The 19,318-nt window shown below is 37.5% G+C and overlaps 1 protein-coding gene across 1 annotated transcript; it reads left to right on the top strand.

Moving 5' to 3' along the window:
- Window positions 1-7,494: 7,494 nt before the first annotated feature.
- Window positions 7,495-8,342, top strand: LOC126945309 (spermatid nuclear transition protein 3). Its single transcript, XM_050775219.1, has 2 exons — window positions 7,495-7,667; window positions 8,072-8,342. The coding sequence occupies exons 1-2, from the start codon at window positions 7,524-7,526 to the stop codon at window positions 8,213-8,215; spliced, it is 288 nt and encodes a 95-aa protein (XP_050631176.1). The 5' UTR covers window positions 7,495-7,523; the 3' UTR covers window positions 8,216-8,342.
- The last annotated feature ends 10,976 nt before the right edge of the window (window positions 8,343-19,318 follow it).

Genomic DNA, 19,318 nt, shown 5'->3' with positions numbered 1-19,318 from the left:
AAGGTGTTCATAGTAGCCTTGAATGATCTTTTGTATTTCTGTGGTATTGGTTACAATATCTCCCATTTCATTTCTAACTGAGCTCATTTGGATCTTCTCTCATCTTTTCTTGGTTAATCTCTCTAATGGTCTATCGATTTTGTTTATCTTTTCAGAGAACCAGTTTTTTGTTTCATTTATCTTTTGTGTTTATTTTTATTTGTCTCGATTTCATTTAGTTCTGCTGTGATTTTTGTATTTTCTTTTCTTCTGCTGGGTTTCGGTTTGGTTTGTTCTTATTTCTCTAGTTCCTTGAGGTTTGAGCTTAGATTTTCTATTTGTGCTCTTTCAGACATTTTGATGTAAGCATTTAATGCTGTGAACTTTCCTCTTAGTATCTCTTTTGCTGTATCGCAGAGATTTTGATAGGCTGTGTCACTATTATCATTCAGTTCAAAGAATTTTCAAACTTCCATCTTGATTTCATTGTTGACCCTAAGATCATTCATGAGCAGGTTATTTAACTGCCATGTATTTGTATAATGTTGAGAGTTCCTTTTGGAGTTAATTTCCAATTTTACTCCACTGTGGTGTGAGAGAGTACTTGATACAATTTCAGATTTTTTAAATTTATTGAGACTTGTTTTGTGACCTCTCATATGGTCTGCTAGGGGAATAAGAATGTATATTCTGCAGTTGTTGGTTAGAATGCTCAGTAAATATCTGTTAAGTCAATTTGTTATAGGGTATAGTTTAAGTCTATTGTTTCTTTGTTGACTTTCTGTCTTGATGACCTATCTAGTACTGTCAGAAGAGTATTCAATTCTTCCACTATTATTGTGTTGCTGTCTATTTCATTTCTTATGTCTAGTAGTAATTGTTTTATAAATTTGGGAGCTCCAGTATGTTACATGTGTATTTAGAATTGTAATATTTTCCTTTTGGACTAATCCTTTTATTATTATATAATGTCCCTCTTTTTGTTTTTTAATTGTTGTTGCTTTAAAGTCTGTTTTGCCTGATATAAGCAAAGCTACTCCTGCTCACTTTTGGTTTCCTTTTACATGAAATATCTTTTTCCACCTCTTTACCTTAAGTTTATGTGAGTCCTTTTGCGTTAGGTGAGTCTCTTAAAGACAGCAGATACTTGGTTGGTGGAGTTTATCCATTCTGCCATTTTGTGTCTTTTAAGTGGAACATTTAGGCTGTTTACATTCAACCTTAGTGTTAAGATGGGAGACACTGTTTTATTCATCATGCTGGTTGTTGCCTGAATACCTTGTTTTGTTTTGTTTTCCCATTGTATTATCATCTTACAGGGCCTGTGAGATTTATGCTTTAAGGAGGTTCTATTTTGGTGTATTTTAAGGTTTTATTTCAAGATTTTTAACTCCTTTTGGCTTTTTTTTTTTTTTTTTTGTAGTGCTTGCTTGGTAGTGGTGAATTCTTTCAGTATTTGTTTGTCTGAAAGACTATCTTTCCTTCAATTATGATGCTTGGTTTTGCTGGATACAAAATTTTTGGCTGATAATTATTTTGTTTAAGAAGGTTTAGGACAAGACCCCAACTCCTTCTAGCTTGTAAGGGTTCTGCTGAGAAATCTGCTGTTAATCTGATAGGTTTTTGTTTTTTTTCCCATAGATTACCTGATGTTTTTGTCTCACAACTCTTACAATCCTTTCCTTTGTCTTGACTTTAGATAACCTGCTGACTATGTGCCTAGGTGCTGATCTTTTTGTGATGAGTTTTCCAGGTATTCTTTGTGCTTCTTCTATTTGAATGTCTAGATCCCTAGAAAGACCAGGGACATTTTCCTCCATTATTTCCTTAAATAAGGTTTTCAAACTTTTAAATTTCTCTTGTTCCTCAGGAACACCAATTATTTTTATATTTGGTCATTTAACATAATCCAAAATTTCTCAGAGGCCTTGTTCATTTTCTTAAATTCTTTTTTCTTTATCTTTGTTGGACTGGGTTAATTTGAAAGCCTTGTCTTCAAGTTCTGAAGTTCTTTCACCTACTTTTTGAATTGTATTGTCGAACCTTTCCAGTGTATTTTGCATTTCTCTAAAGTGTATCTTTCATTTCCAGAAGTTGTGATTGTCTTTTCTTTAGGAAATCTATTTCTCTGGAGACTTTTTCATCCATATCCTGTATTGCTTTTTGTGTCTTTTAGTTGGTTTCCACCTTTCTCTGGTAGCTCCTTGAGTAGCTTAATAATCCACCTTCTGAATTCTTTATCTGGCAATTTAGAGATTTCTTCTTGGTTTAGATTTATTGCTGGAGAGCTAGTGTGATCTTTTGGAGGTGTTGTAGAACCTTGTTTTGTCATATTACAAGAATTACTTTTCTGGTTCCTTCTCATTTGGGAGACTGTTTTCAGTGGAAAGATATCAAACGGAAGGGTTGCTGTTCAAATTACTTTGTCCCACGGGGTGATCCCTTGATGTGGTGCTCTCCCCTTTCCCCTTGGGGTGGGGCTGCCTGAGAGCCAGACTGCAGTGATTGTTTTTGTCCTACTTGGTCTAGCCATCCAGTAGGGCTACTGGGCTCCCAGCTGCTGCTAGGGAATATATCAAAAAAAGTCCTGTATTGTGATCTCTCTTCCAGTCTCTCAGCCAAGAATACCAGCACCTCTTCTGGTGAAGGTGGCAGGGGAGTGAAGTGGACTCAGTGGGAGTCCTTGGTTGCAGTTTTGTTTAGTGAGCTGCTGTTCTGTTAGTGGTCTATTCAGGCTTTCTAATTCTTGATTCAATCTTGGAAGTTATGTTTTTCTAGGAGTTTATCCATTCTTTGGGCTATCAAATTTGTTGGCATATAATTGTTTATAATAGTTTTTTATGATTCTTTTTATTTCAGAGTTGTCTATTGTAGTATCACCACTTTCTTTTCTGATTTTATACATTTGAGCCTTCTTTTTCCTAGTTTAGCTAGGAAAAAAACTTTTAATTTTATTGCTTTTTTCTATGGTTTTATATTTTCTATTTTTCATATTTATTCTTATCTTTATTGCTTTCCTTCTGCTAAATTTGAGTTTAGTTTTTTCTTTTTTCTTTCCTTTCTAGTTCCTTGAGGCATAATGTTAGGCTCTGTATTTATAATCTTTCTTTTTATAATGTAGGCATTTATTGATATGAACTTTCCTCCTAGAACTGCTTTTGCTGCATATCATAGGATTTGATATGTTATTTTCATTGTCATTTGTCTCAATATATTTCTAAATTTCCCTTTTGATTTCTTCTTTGACTCATTGGTTGTTCAGAAGCATACTGTTTACTTTATACATATTTGTCAAATTTCTAAAATTTCTTGTTATTGATTTCTAGTTTCATACTATTATGGTTGGAAACAATACTTGATGAATTTGATCTTAAATTTGTTAAGACTTATTTTGTGGCCTCACATGTGGTCTATCCTGAAGAATGATCCATGTGGACTAGAGAAGAAGGTGTATTCTGCTGCCATTGGATGGGAAGTTCTGTATATATCTGTTAGGTTAATTTTGTCTAAAGTGCAGTTCAATTCTAGTATTTTCTTATTAATATTTTGTCTGTTTTTTCTGTCCATTGTTGGAAGTTGGGTACCAAAATCCCCTACTATTATTGTATTGTTATCTATTAATTAATGTTCATTAATATTTGCTTTATATATTTAGGTGCCAGTGCTCCAATGTTGTGGGCATACATATTTATAATTGTTATGTCCTCTTGATGAATTGAGCCCTTTATCATTAAATAATGATTTTCTCTGTCACTTGTGACAGTTTTTGACTTGAAGTATATTTTATTGGACATAAATATAGCCACCTATGCTCTATTTTCGTTACCATTTGCATGGAATATCTTTGTTCATTCCTTCACCTATAGGTGTCCTTAAGGTAGAGTGGGTCTGCTGTAGGGAGCGTATAATGGGCTCTTTTTTTTTTTTTTTTTTTTGGTCCATTTAACCACGCTATCTTTTGATTAGATTATTTAATCCACTTAATCAAGGTGATATCTCATTGTGGTTTTGATTTAAGCATTTTTCTAATGATTAATGATTATAACTTTTTCAAAAGTAGTTTTTGTAGTGCTGATTTGTTGGCAAGGAAATATTTTCCTGTTTTTTTATCTGCACATGTCTTTTTTTCAACTTTGTTTTTGCATTACATTTGAAAACAAACTCAATGTTCATCAATAGTAGAATAAATAAATGCATATACAGTCACACAAAAATTAATTCTGTTCAGCAATGACAAAACTGAACTCCAGTATACACACAGTATCGATCAACCTCATAGACACTGTATTGCACAAAGGAAGCCAAGTATACAAAATATATAGACTGTACAATTCCATATATATAAAGTTTAAAAGCAAGCACAACTGCTCTATATTGCAGAAGTTAAGAATGATTTTCTTTGGGGAGGAAGGAGAAGTAGTGATTTGGAGACATCTGAGGGTGGCTTCCGGGATGCTGGCAATGTTAACCAGGGTTATGGTTACATACAAGTGTTGGCTTAAGATTTATGCATATTTTTGCATAAATATGCATAAGTATTTTTGTCTTCATACATTTTCAAGTTAATATATATCTATTGTTCTGTGTGTGTGTGTGTGTGTGTGTACATGTCTTTCCCCTAGGAGTGAAATTATTTGATAACAATGCACGAATATTTTTAACTTTAGTAGATACTGACTCAACCAGTTGTCCAAAGTAATTCTAACACATTACACTCCCTCCTCCAGCAGTATATAAAAATTTCAATTGTTATGCATATATTCTTAAGGGGGATGTTAGGGTCGGTGAGTTCTCTATGGTAAGTATAAAATGTTCTATTTACATGTTAATGCATACATGGATTCTGGATTATTTGGGGCACCACTTCATAAATGAATTGTGACAGATGATTTCAGCGTCTGCTTTACCACTGGTATTTGTGATTGTGATGAACTAAAATGGCAGTGTTTTTCAAACTTGAGTCCAAAAGACATGTTCTCAAGAGTCCACAGCTTTATTTTTAGGGTCTTCATATTTTCATGTTTGAAAATCACTATTTAATTTAACCCTTACAATAACCTTATAAGGTAAGTGTTATTAACTCCCTTTTACAGATAAGGAAACTGAATGTCAGAAAAGGAAAATAATTTGCCCAAGGTCACACAGCTTGTAAGTGGAAGAGCCAAGATTCAAACCCTATTGAATTACTTTCTGTTTGTTTGTTCGTTTTTTGAGATAGTGTCTTGCTCTGTTGCCCAGAGTGGAGTGCAGTGGTGCAGTTTCAGCTCACTGCAACCTCCACCTCCCGGTTTCAAGCAATTCTCCTGCCTCAGCCTCCTGAGTAGCTGGGACTACAGAAACGTGCCACCACACCTGGCTAATTTTTGTATTTTTAGCAGAGGTGGGGTTTCATCATATTGGCCAAGCAGGACTTGAACTCCTGACCTCAAGTGATCTGCCCACCTCGACCTCCCAAAGTGCTGGGATTACAGGCGTGAGCCACCACATCCAGCCTGAAACCTATTGAATTATTTTTGTGAGGAAAATTCATATTAATTTTAACAGCTTTGTTAAAATATAATTTACATTTTATATAATTCAGTTATTTAAAGTGGACAATTCAATGGCTTTTAATATATGCACAGAGTTATGCAACCATCACCTCAATCAATCAATTTTAGAATAATTTCATAATTCCTAACAACACCACTTCGTCCCTTAGTTGTCACTTCTAAATTTCCTCATTCCTTGATCACCTTAAGGCACTACTAATCTCTTTTCTGTCTATAAATTTGCCTATTGTGAATATTTCATATAGAACCATACAATATATAATCCTTTGTGACTGGCTTCTTTCACTTAGCATAATATTTTCACATTTATGTATGTTGTGGCATATACCTGTATTTCATTTTTTCTATGACCAAACAATATTCTGTTATATTCCTATACCACATTTTATTTATCCATTTTTCAAATTGATGGGCATTTGGGTTGTTTCCACCTTTTGGCCATTATGAATAATGCTGCTATGATCATTCATGTACAAGTTTTTGTCAGAATATAATTTTCATTTTTCTTTGTACTAACCTAGGAGTGGGAATTCAGGATCATATGATAATTCTATGTTTAGCTTTTTTTGGGTAACTGGCTGACTATATTTTAAAACTTCTATACCACTTTATGTTCCCACAAACAAGATATGAGGGCTAATGTTTTTCACAACTTTACCAAATCTTATTATCTGTCATTTTTTCTTATTACTATCTTAGTGCATGTGAAGCAGTATCTCATTGTGGTTTTGATTTGCATTTTCATGATGGCTACTGATGCTGACTATATTGATGTCTGCTTATTGGCCATTTGAGATATGTTTTTCATACCTCTTGTACACTTTTTAAGTTGGATAACATTATTATTATTGAGATGTAAGAGTTCTTTATATTATATATTCTACATGAATTTCACTTACTGATGTATGATCTGCAAAAATTTTTTCCCGTTCTATGCATCGTCTATCACTTTCTTGATTTTATCTGTTGAATCACAAGGTTTTGATTTTGATGATGTCAACTTATCAAATTTTTCTTTTGTTACTTGTGCCTTTGGTGTTATACTCTAAGACACTATTGCTGAATGAAGGGTCATGAAGAATTTTCCCTATGTTTTCTTCAAATAATTTTATAGTTTTAGGTCTTATATTTAGCTCTTTGATCCAGTTTAAATTAATTTGTGTATATGATGTGAATTAGGGGTCCAAATTCACTATTTTGCATGTGAATATCCAGTTTCCACAATATCATTTGTTGAAATATCTATTCTTTCTCCATTGATTTGTCTTTGAACCTTTGTTAGAAATCAATTTTTCATAGATAAATGGGTTTATTTCTGGCCCCTTACTTCTATTCTATTAGTCTATATGTCTGTCTTTATGCCAGTATCATAATATTTTCATGACTGATAGGAGCTGCTATGTCAATCTGAAACAATAGAAAAATTGAAGAGGTCTATACATACATTGGAAAAACAAGGTGAGATGGGAAGTTTTGTGTAATAGCCAAGAATAAAATTGTCTTCAAGGTGCATAAGATAAATCTTTTGAAGGGGAATAAGGTGATTTATATCTACACAAAAACTTAAATATAATCACATTTTCTTGGAGAGATTTTAGGTAAGATATCCAAAATATTAGGTCATGATAAAGGATGGGAGAGAACAAAATAAAAATGGAATGGAAGTGGCTATGGAGAAAGACTTGGAGGCATCACTTTTTTCTTGCCATCTGTACAGGTGATGAGAAAGGGTTACAGGTCATTTTGGGAAGACTTTTTAGTGGGGATGTTAAGGAAATGCCCACTGTCTCCAACCAGAGCACATGGATTTCCCCAGCATCCTCACCATTAGGCAGAAGCCAAGAGTGCTTTGTGATGTCTACAGCTCCTTTAACCCCTCCTGGCCAGGGGAAGTGCCTAGATGAACAAATAAAGCTAAAGGGTGTGGCTCCTCATTGTTCTGAGGATAAGCATTTTATATGCTGGTAGAGAAGACTACTGTGGGGTTTCAACATGGCTAAAGTTACTAGAAAATTGAAGGAATCTAGCAAAGTTGTGGAACAATCAAACCCAAGCACAAAACAATTAATCTCAAGCACAAAAGGGAAGAACAAGACGAAGAAATCCTGTCAACCCAGGGCCAGAAATGGGGGCAAGGTGAGACCACCTCACTTAGGCTCTTTTCCCTTGATCCACCCTCCCCTATGACTCCTACGCTTTACTTGCCTGGCACAAACTGTATTAATAATCTATATTAATTAATATTATTTTATTAAATATATATATTTATATTATATTTATTATTTATATTTTTTTATATATTTTTAATAATATTTTTTAAAATAATTATATATATATTTATTAATATTATTATTTATTAATATATATTATTATTTATTAATTTATAATAATTTAGATATATTTATTATTAAATTATTTTTAATTTATTATTTTATCCTCATTAGCCCATGTCCCTTTTTACAAAGCTCCTCTTCTCATTCAGTGCCTATCTACTTCCTCCAACACAATGTCCTTCTGTGATCACTCTGTTGCTCTTTCAGGTGAAGAAGATACAGAGGGCGATAAAACGACTGCTTCATGGGAGTTCAAGAAAAAAATCGTCTAGTACTAGTACAGAAATTCCACAAAAGGTAAAAAGAGTGAAAAGAGCCAAGAAGTTTCGGCCACTAGCAAAGATTGAGTAGGAGCCAAAGCACTCAGGTCAGGCCCAAGATGCTGCAAAAAAATGACACTCTTACAAGATACAACAGCATAATGAAACAGCGATGGTGGTAATTAAAACAAAATCAAAATGTTATGAAAAACCCTTTATTTCAGAACATGTGTATGTATCTCTAAGTTATCTGATTGTGGGAAAAGAGGGAAGGAAGGGAAGAGGCAAGTTTGTGAGACAGAAGCAAAGTGAAGTCCTGGAGAACTGCAGGGGGTTGACCTGCCCGTAGGTTTATATACTGACAGGTAGACATATTTGCAGGTCTACCATGAGGCAAAAGTTGGGGATAAGGACTAGGTGAGCATTGAGCACTGAAGAAAAATTTCCATTCTTAACATTATAACCCATAGGCAAGAAAAGAAATGGGCTTGGTGTTTCTGTTTGTGTGTCTGTGCATGGGGATGACATTAGGGTTTAGGCTGCCAGAACACAAATGGGGAGAAGTGTAATGTGTGTTGGGTGACAGTATCATTTCCTAAAAAAGGTGGACAAAGAAACCATCTCCAGGCCACCTATTTCATAGTGGTGTTTGCTTTCCCTCAGACTATGTAACAAGGAATTAAATGCTCTAAGAAAAGACCCTAAACTAACCCTAATAAAATTTGACAAAACTTCCAAACACTAAAATAATGGTGTTTAAATGCCACAGCCCCAATATGGAATATGCCATATTTTTTGCTAAGAAAATTTGGGATGCAGCAGTATCTTACTATGGTTAAGAAAATATCTGTCCAATCACTAGCCAACTGTTAAACTAAAAGAATAGACACTTTGGTGGTGGCTACGTACAAGAAAAGCTACTGACTGCAGAAATAGTTCAGAAAAGTCATTAAACAAGCAAACAAACATTAAGCAACACCAAAAACCCCCAAGGAAATAGGGAAAATTTGATTTCAAGAATTGCCACATTATATCATTTGTGTTAGGCCATTCTTGAAATGCTATAAAAATAACTGAGACTGGGTAATTTATAAAGAAAACGGGCTTTAGTTGGCTCACAGTTCTGCAAACTTTACAGAAAGCTTGGTGCTGGCATCTGCTTGGCTTTTAGGAAGGCCTCAGGAATCTTACAATCATGGCAGAAGGTGAAGGGGGGGGGCAAGGAAGACATACGGTGAAAGCAGGAGCAAGAGAGAGAGAGAGTAGGGAGAGGAACAGATGCCACATACTTTTGTTTTTGTTTTTTTTTTTGAGATGGAGTCTTGCCCTGTTGCCCAGGGTGGAATGCAGTGGTGTGATCTTGGCTCACTGTAACCTCTGTCTCCTGGGTTCAAGCAATTCTCCTACCTCAGCCTCCTGAATAGCCAGGATTACAGGCACCCACCACCATGCCCAGCTAATTTTTGCATTTTTAGTAGAGACGGGGTTTCACCACATTGGCCAGGCTGGTCTCAAACTCCTAACCTCAGGTGATCCTCCTGCCTCTGCCTCCCAAAGTGCTGGGATTACAGGTGTGAGCCACCGTGCTGGCCCACACACACTTTTAATGCCACGTGTGAGGCCACAGACCAGATCTTGTGTGAACTCAGAATGAGAGCTCATTTATCAGCAAGGGGATAGCCCAAGCCATTCATGAGGGATCTGCTTCCATGATCCAAACACCTCCCACCAGGCACCACCTCCAACATTGGGGATTATATTTCAACTTGAGGTTTGGGTGGGTGGAATATCTAGACTATATTGTTTCACCCCTGGCTCCTCATAAATCTCATGTCATTCTCACATTTTAAAGTATACTTATCTATTTAGAAATAGTCCCCCCAATGTCTTAACTCATTCCAGCATTAACTCAAAAACCCAAAGTCCAAAATCTCATCTGAGACAAGGCAAGTCCCTTCCACCTATGAGCTTGTAAAATCAAAAACAAGCTATTTACTTCCAAGATACAATGGGGGTACAAGCATCGGGTAAGCATTCCTGTTCCAAAATGGAGAATTAAGCCAAAAGAAAGAGGCTGCAGGCCCTACGCAAGTTCAAAACTCAGCAGGGCAGTCATTAAACCTTAATGTTCCAAAATAATTGTCTTTGATTCCATGTCCCACATATAGGGCACACTGGTGCAAAGAGTGGGCTCCCAAGGACTTGGGCAGCTCTGCCCCATGGCTTTATAGGGTTCAGTCCCTGAGGCAGCTTTCAAGGCCTGGAGTTGACTGACTAGCTTTTCCATGCTGAGGGTGCAGGCTCCCAGTAGACCTACTATTCTTGGGTCTAAAGGGCAGTGGAACCCTTCCCACAGCTCCACAAGGCAGGGCCCCATTGAGGACTCTGTGTGGATGTTTCAACCTCACATTTTCCCTTTACACTCCCCTAGTAGAGGTTCTCTCTGGGGCTCCACTCCTGCAGCAGACTTCTGCATGGGTACCCAGGCTTTCTCATACATTTCATGAAATCTAGGCAGAGGTTCCCAAGCTTCATTCACTCTAGCCCTCTGTGTACCCACAGGATTAACACCATGTGGAAACCACAAAGGCCTATGGTTTGCATTCTCCAAAGTGGCAGCCTGAGCTGTACCTGGGTCCGTTTGAGCTACGGCTGGAGCTAGAGCAGCCTGGATGCAAGTAGCAGTGTCCAAGGCTGTGTGGTGTAGCAGGAACCTGGGCCTGGCCCATGAACCTATTCAGTCCTCCGAGGCTTCAGAGCTTCTGATAAGAGGGGCTGCCTAGAAGATTTCTGAATGCCTTAGAGGCTTTTTCTCCATTGTCTTAGTTATTAACACTTGGCTCCTTTATAGTTATGCAAATTTCTCTATCAAGTGGTTGCTCCTCAGCCTGCTTCAATTTCTCTCCTGAAAAAGCTTTGTCTTTGGCATATGACTAGGCTGCAAATTTTTCAAACTTGTATGCTCTGCTTCCCTTTTAAATATAAGTTCCAACTTTAAGTCTTTTCTTTGTTCCCACATTTAAGCATAAGTTGTTAGAAGCAGCCAGGCCACATCTTGAACACTTTGCCACTTAGAAATTTCTTCCACCAGATCCTGTAGGTCATTGCTTTCAAGTTTAAACCTTCACAGTCCATAGGGCATGGAAAAAATCCAGCCAAGGTCTTTACTAAGGCATAACATGCTTGACCTTTGCTCCAGTTCCCAATAAATTTCTCATTTCCTTCTAAGACATCATAAGCCTGTCCTTCACTGACTGTATCTCTATCAGCATTTTGGTCATAACTGTTTAACCAGTCTTTAACAAGTTTCAAACTTTCCCTCATCTTCCTGTCTGCTTCTGAGCCCTCCAAACTCTTCAAACCTCTGTTTTTTATCCAGTTCCAAAGTAGTATCCACATTTTCAGGTATCTTTGTAGCAATGCCCTACTCCTCATTACCAACTTTTTGTATGTGTTAGGCTGTTCTTACATCACTATAAAGAAATAACCAAGACTGGATAATTTATAAAGGAAAGAGGTTTAATTGGGTCACAGTTCATCAAGCTTTACAGAAAGCATGGTGCTGGCATCTGCTCAGCTTCTAGGGAGGCCTCAATAAGCTTACAATTCTGGTAGATGATGAGGGGGGAGCAGACATCATACATGGTGAAAGCAAGAGCAAAAGACAGAGAGTTGAGGAGAAGGTGCCACAAACTCTTAAGTGACTAGATTTTGTGTGAACTGAGAGAGAGAGCTCACTTACCACCAAGGGGATAGCCCAAACCATCAATTAAGGATTCGCCCCTATGATCCAGACAGCTCTCACAAGACTCAATCTCTAACATTGAGGATTAAATTTCAACATGATATTTGAGCAGGGCAAATATCTAAATTATATTATTACTTGAACTATTCTGTTTTCAACAAAAAGTTATGTGACATAAAAAAAATAAGAATGTATGACCCATATACAAGTATAAAAGCAATCAATGGAAATAATCCTTTAAGAAGCCCCCAAATTGGACTTACTGGGCAAAACCTTCAGATCACCTATTTAAATAGATTCATAAAGCTAAACTTAGCTATGTCTAAATCACTAAAGAGCAGTTTGAGAACAATGTCACAACAAATAGAGACCATCAGTAAAGAAATATAAATTTAAAAGAGGCAAATAAAAATTCTGGGGGGAAATAATTGACATGAAAAATTCATAAGGAAGGCTCAACAGCAGATATGAGTGGGCAGAAGAATAAGTAACTTGAAATTAGTTCAACTGAGATTTTCTAGTCTGAGGAACAGAAAGAAAAAAGATGAAGAAAAATGAACAAGGCTTCAGTGACTTGTGCAATAATAGCAAGTGTGCCAAAATATGCATAATGGAAGTCCCAGAAGAGGAGTGAAAGAAAGATGTTAATATAATATTTGAAGATACAATGAAAAAACTTCCCAAATTTGATGAAATTAATTTGCCCATCCAAGAAGCTCAATAAACTCCAAATATGAGAAACACAAATAGATCTTCACCAATACTCAGCATAATAAAATAATCCAAAGACAAAGAAAGAATCTTGAAAACAGAAGGAGAGAAGTGACCCATCACTTACAAGTGAACTTTAATGAGATCAACAGCTGATTTCTTATTAGAGACCATGGAGGCAGAAAACAGTATGATAATATTTTCAAAATGCTGAGAAAAAATAAAAACTACTGTCAACCAAGAATTCTGTATACAGAAAAACTGTCATTAAAAGACAAGAAATTAAGACACTCCAAGGTAAACAAAAAGTTGAGAGAATGTGTAACTAGCAGACCTTCAGACAAAAGTAAAAGAAAACTAGATTGCAACCTAGATCCATATAAAGAAATTAAAAAAAAACTGTTAAAGATAACTATGTAGGTGATCTAAACCAGTATAAGTGCATTTTTCATTATGATACCATTTCAATTCCATTTGACTTAAAAGACTACTGCATGATGCGATAATTATAAATCTAGTTGAGGGTCACACAAATAAAAAGATATATTTTTTGACTATAATAGTATAAGAAGGAAACGTTCCATAAAGGAGTAAGGTCTTTGTACACTACTGAAATTAAGTTGGAATTAATCTGCACTAGAATTTTATAAACTGATATGTTAAGGGTAATCCTCAGGAAAAACACTAAGAAAATAACTAAAAAATATACAGTAAAATAAATGACAGCAAACAAAAATTGTACACTATGAAATATATTTTTAACACAATACAAAGCAGTAATGGAGGAATTGAGAAACAAAAATAACTTACATATAGAAAATAAATAGCAAAATGAAAGAATAAATCTTGCCTTACCAGTAATTACATTAAATGTAAACAGATTAAACATTGCAATTAAAAGGCAGAGATTTGCAGAATTGATTTCAAAACTTTATCAAACTATAAGCTGTCTACAAGAGACACTTTAGTTTCAAGAACATTAATTAATTGAAAGTAAAAGAATGAAAAAGATACTCCTAGACGTGGATAAGCTGATCCTAAAATTCACATGGAAATACAAGGAACCAAGAATAATTTAAGCCCTTTTGGATGAAAAGGAAGTTGAAGGATACACCCTTCTTTATTTTCAGACTTATTATAAATCTCCAGTAATCAACAAACGTGGAACTGTCTTAAAGACAGACATATAGAGCAATGGAACTGAATTGAGAAGTCTATGGTAAAACCTGTATCTATGGTCTATCAATTAGTTTTTTTCAGTGAATGGTGCTGAGACAACTGGACATCCACATGCAAAGAAGGATTTGAATTCCTCCCTCACACCATATAAAAAAAATCTCAAAATATATTAAAACCTAAATATAAGTGCTAACACTATGTAACTCTTAGAAGAAAACAAAGGTATAAATCTGTTTTTTTTTTATACTTTAAGTTCTAGGGTACATGTGCACAGCATGCAGGTTTGTTACAAATGTATACATGTGCCATGTTAGTGTGCTGCACCCATTAACTCATCATTTACATTAAGTATATCTCCTAATGCTATCCCTCCGCCCTGCCCCCTCCCCACAGTAGGCCCTGGTGTGTGATGTTCCCCTTCCTGTGTCCAAGTGATCTCATTTTTCAGTTCCCACCAATGAGTGAGAACATGCGGTATTTGTTTTTCTATTCTTGCAATAGTTGGCTGAGAATGATGGTTTCCAGCTGCATCCATGTCCCTACAAAGGACACGAACTCACCCTTTTTATGGCTGCATAGTATTCCATGGTGTATATGTGCCACATTTTCTTAATCCAGTCTGTCACTGATGGACATTTGGGTTGATTCCAAGTCTTTGCCATTGTGAATAGTGCTGCAATAAACATACGTGTGCATGTGTCTTTACAGCAGCATGATTTATAATCCTTTGGGTATCTACCCAGTAATGGGATGGCTGGGTCAAACGGTATTTCTAGTTCTAGATCCTTGAGGAATCGCCACACTGTTTTCCACAATGGTTGAACTAGTTTACAGTCCCACCAACATTTTCACAACATTTATTCTTCCTATCCATGAGCATGGTGTGTTCTTCCATTTGTTTGTGTTCTCTTTTATTTCACTGAGCAGTGGTTTGTAGTTCCCCTTCAAGAGGTCCTTCACATCCCTTGTAAGTTGGATTCCTAGGTATTGTATTCTCTTTGAAGCAATTGTGAATTGTGAATGGGAGTTCATTCATGATTTGGCTCTCTGTTTGTCTGTTACTGGTATATAAGAATGTGTGTGATTTTTGCACATTAATTTTGTATCCTGAGACTTTGCTGAAGTTGCTTATCAGCTTAAGGAGATTTTGGGCTGAGACGATGGGGTTTTCTAAATATACAATCATGTCATCTGCAAACAGGGACAATTTGACTTCTTCTTTTCCTAACTGAATACCATTTATTTCTTTCTCTTGCCTGATTGCCCTAGCCAGAACTTCCAACACTATGTTGAATAGAAGTGGTGAGAGAAGGCATCCCTGTCTTGTGTCAGTTTTCAAAGGGAATGCTTCCAGTTTTTGCCCATTCAGTATGATATTGGCTGTGGGTTTGTCATAAAAAGCTCTTATTATTTTGAGATACGTTCCATCAATACCTAATTTATTGAGAGTTTTTAGCATGAAGAGCTGTTGAATTTTGTCAAAGGCCTTTTCTGCATCTATTGAGATAATCATGTGGTTTTTGTCTTTGGTTCTGTTTATATGCTGGATTATGTTTATTGATTTGCGTATGTTGAACCAGCCTTGCATCCCAGGGATGAAGCCCACTTGATCGTGGTGGATAAGCATTTTGATGTGCTGCTGGATTCGGTTTGCCAGTATTTTATTGAGGATTTTTGCATTGATGTTCGTCAGGGATACTGGTCTAAAATTCTCTTTTTTTTGTTGTATCTCTGTCAGGCTTTGGTATCAGGATGATGTTGGCCTCATAAAATGAATTAGGGAGGATTCCCTCCTTTTCTATTGATTGGAATAGTTTCAGAAGGAATGGTACCAACTCCTCCTTGTACCTCTGGTAGAATTCGGCTGTGAATCCGTCTGGTCCTGTACTTTTTTTGGTTGGTAGGCTATTAATTATTGCCTCAATTTCAGAGCCTGCTATTGGTCTATTCAGGGATTCAACTTCTTCCTGGTTTAGTCTTGGGAGAGTGTTAGTGTCCAGAAAATTATCCATTTCTTCTAGATTTTCTAGTTTGTTTGCGTAGAGGTGTTTATAGTATTCTCTGATGGTAGTTTGTATTTCTGTGGGGTTGGTGGTGATATCCCCTTTATCATTTTTTATTGCGTCTATTTGATTCTTCTCTCTTTTCTTCTTTATTAGTCTTACTAGCGGTCTATCAATTTTGTTGATCTTTTCAAAAAACCAGCTCCTGGGTTCATTGATTTTTTGGAGGGTTTTTTGAGTCTCTATCTCCTTCAGTTCTGCTCTGATCTTAGTTATTTCTTGCCTTTTGCTATCTTTTGAATGTGTTTGCTCTTGCTTCTCTAGTTCTTTTAATTGTGATGTTAGGGTGTCAATTTTAGATCTTTCCTACTTTCTCTTGTGGGCATTTAGCACTATAAATCTCCATCTACACACTGCTTTAAATGTGTCCCAGAGATTCTGGTATGCTGTATCTTTGTTCTCATTGGTTTCAAAGAACATCTTTATTTCTGCCTTCATTTCATTATGTACTTCGTAGTCATTCAGGAGCAAGTTGTTCAGTTTCCATGTAGTTGAGCGGTTTTGATTGAGTTTCTCAGTCCTGAGTTCTAGTTTGATTGCACTGTGGTCTGAGAGACAGTTTGTTACAATTTCTCTTCTTTTACATTTGCTGAGGAGTACTTTACTTCCAACTATGTGGTCAATTTTGGAATAAGTGCGATGTGGTGCTGAGAAGAATGTATATTCTGTTGATTATGGGTAGAGAGTTCTGTAGATGTCTATTAGGTCCTCTTGGTGCAGAGTTGAGTTCAATTCCTGCATATCCTTGTTAACTTTTTGTCTCGTTGATCTGTCTGATGTTGACAGTGGGGTGTTAAAGTCTCCCATTATTATTGTGTGGGAGTCTAAGTCTCTTTGTAGGTCTCTAAGGACTTTCTTTATGAATCTGGGTGCTCCTGTATTGGGTGCCTATATATTTAGGATAGTTAGCTCTTCTTGTTGAATTGATCCCTTTACCAATATGTAATGGCCTTCTTTGTCTCTTTCGATCTTTGTTGGTTTAAAGTCTGTTTTATCAGAGACTAGGATTGCAACCCCTGCCTTTTTTTGTTTTCCATTTGCTTGGTAGATCTTCCTCCATCCCTTTATTTTGAGCATCTGTGTGTCTCTGCATGTGAGATGGGTCTCCTGAATACAGCACACTGATGGGTCCTGACTCTTTATCCAATTTGCCAGTCTGTGTCTTTTAATTGGAGCATTTAGCCCATTTACATTCAAGGTTAATATTGTTATGTGTGAATTTGATCCTGTCATTATGATGTTAGCTGGTTATTTTGCTCGTTAGTTGATGTAGTTTCTTCCTAGCATTGATGGTCTTTACAATTTGGCATGTTTGTGCAGTGGCTGGTACCGGTTGTTCCTTTCCATGTTTAGTGCTTCCTTCAGGATCTCTTGTAGGGCAGGCCTGGTGGTGACAAAATCTCTAAGCATTTGCTTGTCTGTAAAGGATTTTATTTCTCCTTCACTTATGAAACTTAGTTTGGCTGAATATGAAATTCTGGGTTTAAAATTCTTTTCTTTAAGAATGTTGAATATTGGCCCCCACTCTCTTCTGGCTTGTAGAGTTTCTACTATTAGATCTGCTGTTAGTCTGATGGGCTTCCCTTGGTGTGTAACCTGACCTTTCTCTCTGGCTGCCCTTAAGATTTTTTCCTTCATTTCAACTTTGATGAATCTGGCAATTATGTGTCTTGGAGTTGCTCTTCTCTAGGAGTATCTTTGTGGCATCTCTGTATTTCTTTTTTTTTTTTTTTTTGAGACGGAGTCTCGCTCTGTCACCCAGGCTGGAGTGCAGTGGCCGGATCTCAGCTCACTGCAAGCTCCGCCTCCCGGGTTCACGCCATTCTCCTGCCTCAGCCTCCCGAGTAGCTGGGACTACAGGCGCCTGCCACCTCGCCCGGCTAAGTTTTTGTATTTTTAGTAGAGACGGGGTTTCACTGTGTTAGCCAGGATGGTCTCGATCTCCTGACCTCGTGATCCGCCCGTCTCGGCCTCCCAAAGTGCTGGGATTACAGGCTTGAGCCACCTCGCCCGGCCTTCTGTATTTCTTGAATTTGAATGTTGGCCTGTCTTACTGGGTTGGGGAAATTCTCCTGGATGATATCCTGCAGAGTGTTTTCCAACTTGGTTCCATTTTCGCCCTCACTTTCAGGCACACCAGTCAGACGCAGATTTGGTCTTTTCACATAATCCCATATTTCTTGGAGGCTTTGTTCGTTTCTTTTTACTCTTTTTTCTCTAAACTTCTCTTCTTGCTTCATTTCATTCATTTGGTCTTCAATCACTGATACTCTTTCTTCTAATTGATCAAGTCGTTTACTGAAGCTTGTGCATTTTTTCATGTAGTTTTTGTGTCATGGTTTTCATCTCTATCAGTTCTTTTAAGGTCTTCTCTGCATTGATTTTTCTAGTTATCCATTCATCCATTCTGTTTTCAAGGTTTTTAGTTTCTTTGTGCTGGTTACGTAGTTCCTCCTTTAGCTCTGAGAAGTTTGATCGACTGAAGCCTTCTCTCAACTCGTCAAAGTGATTCTCCTTCAGCTTTGTTCCATTGCTGGCGATGAGCTCTGTTCCTTTGGAGGGGGAGATGCACTCTGATTTTTTGAATTTCCAGCTTTTCTGCACTGCTTTTTCCCCATCTTTGTGGTTTTATCTGCCTTTGATCTTTGATGATGATGACGTACTGATGGGGTTTTGGTGTGGGTGTCCTTCCTGTTTGTTAGTTTTCCTTCTAACAATCAGGACCCTCAGCTGAAGGTCTGTTGGCATTTGCTTGAGGTCCACTCTAGACCCTGTTTGCCTGGGCATCAGTAGCGGAGGCTGCAGAAGATAGAATATTGCTGAACAGCAAGTGTTGCTGTCTGATTCTTGTTCTGGAAGCTTCATCTCAGGGGTGTATCCCACCGTGTGAGGTATGAGATGTCGGTCTGCATCTAGTGGGGGATGTCTCCCAGTTAGGCTACTCAGGGATCAGGGACCCACTTGTGCAGGCAGTTTGTCCGTTCTCAGATCTCAACCTCAGTGCTGGGAGATCCACTGCTCTCTTCAAAGGTGTCAGATAAGTGCATTTACCTCTGCCGAGGTTTCTGTTGCTTTTTGTTTAGCTATGCCCTGTCCCCAGAGAAGGAGACTACAGAGGCAGGCTGGCCTCCTTGAGCTGTGGTGGGCTCCTCCCAAATCGAGCTTCCTGGCAGCCTTGTTTATCTACTTAAGCCTCAGCAATGGTGGGCGCCCCTCCCCCAGCCTCGCTGCCACCTTGCACTTAAATCTCAGACTGCTGTGCTAGCAATGAGGGAGGCTCCGTGGGCGTGGGATCCTCTGGGCCACATGTGGGATATAATCTCCTGGTGTTCCATTTGCTAAGACCCTTGGTAAAGCACAGTATTAGGATGGGAGTTACCCGATTTTGCAAGTGTTGTGTGTCTCAATTTCCTTTGGCTAGGAAAAGGAATTCCCTTCCTCCTTGCGCTTCCCAGGTGAGGCGATGCCTCACCCTGCTTCAGCTCTCGCTGGTCTG

This window comes from Macaca thibetana, chromosome X (assembly GCF_024542745.1).
Source record: "Macaca thibetana thibetana isolate TM-01 chromosome X, ASM2454274v1, whole genome shotgun sequence".
Taxonomy (NCBI): domain Eukaryota; kingdom Metazoa; phylum Chordata; class Mammalia; order Primates; family Cercopithecidae; genus Macaca; species Macaca thibetana.
This window is presented reverse-complemented; position numbering and strand designations above follow the sequence as displayed.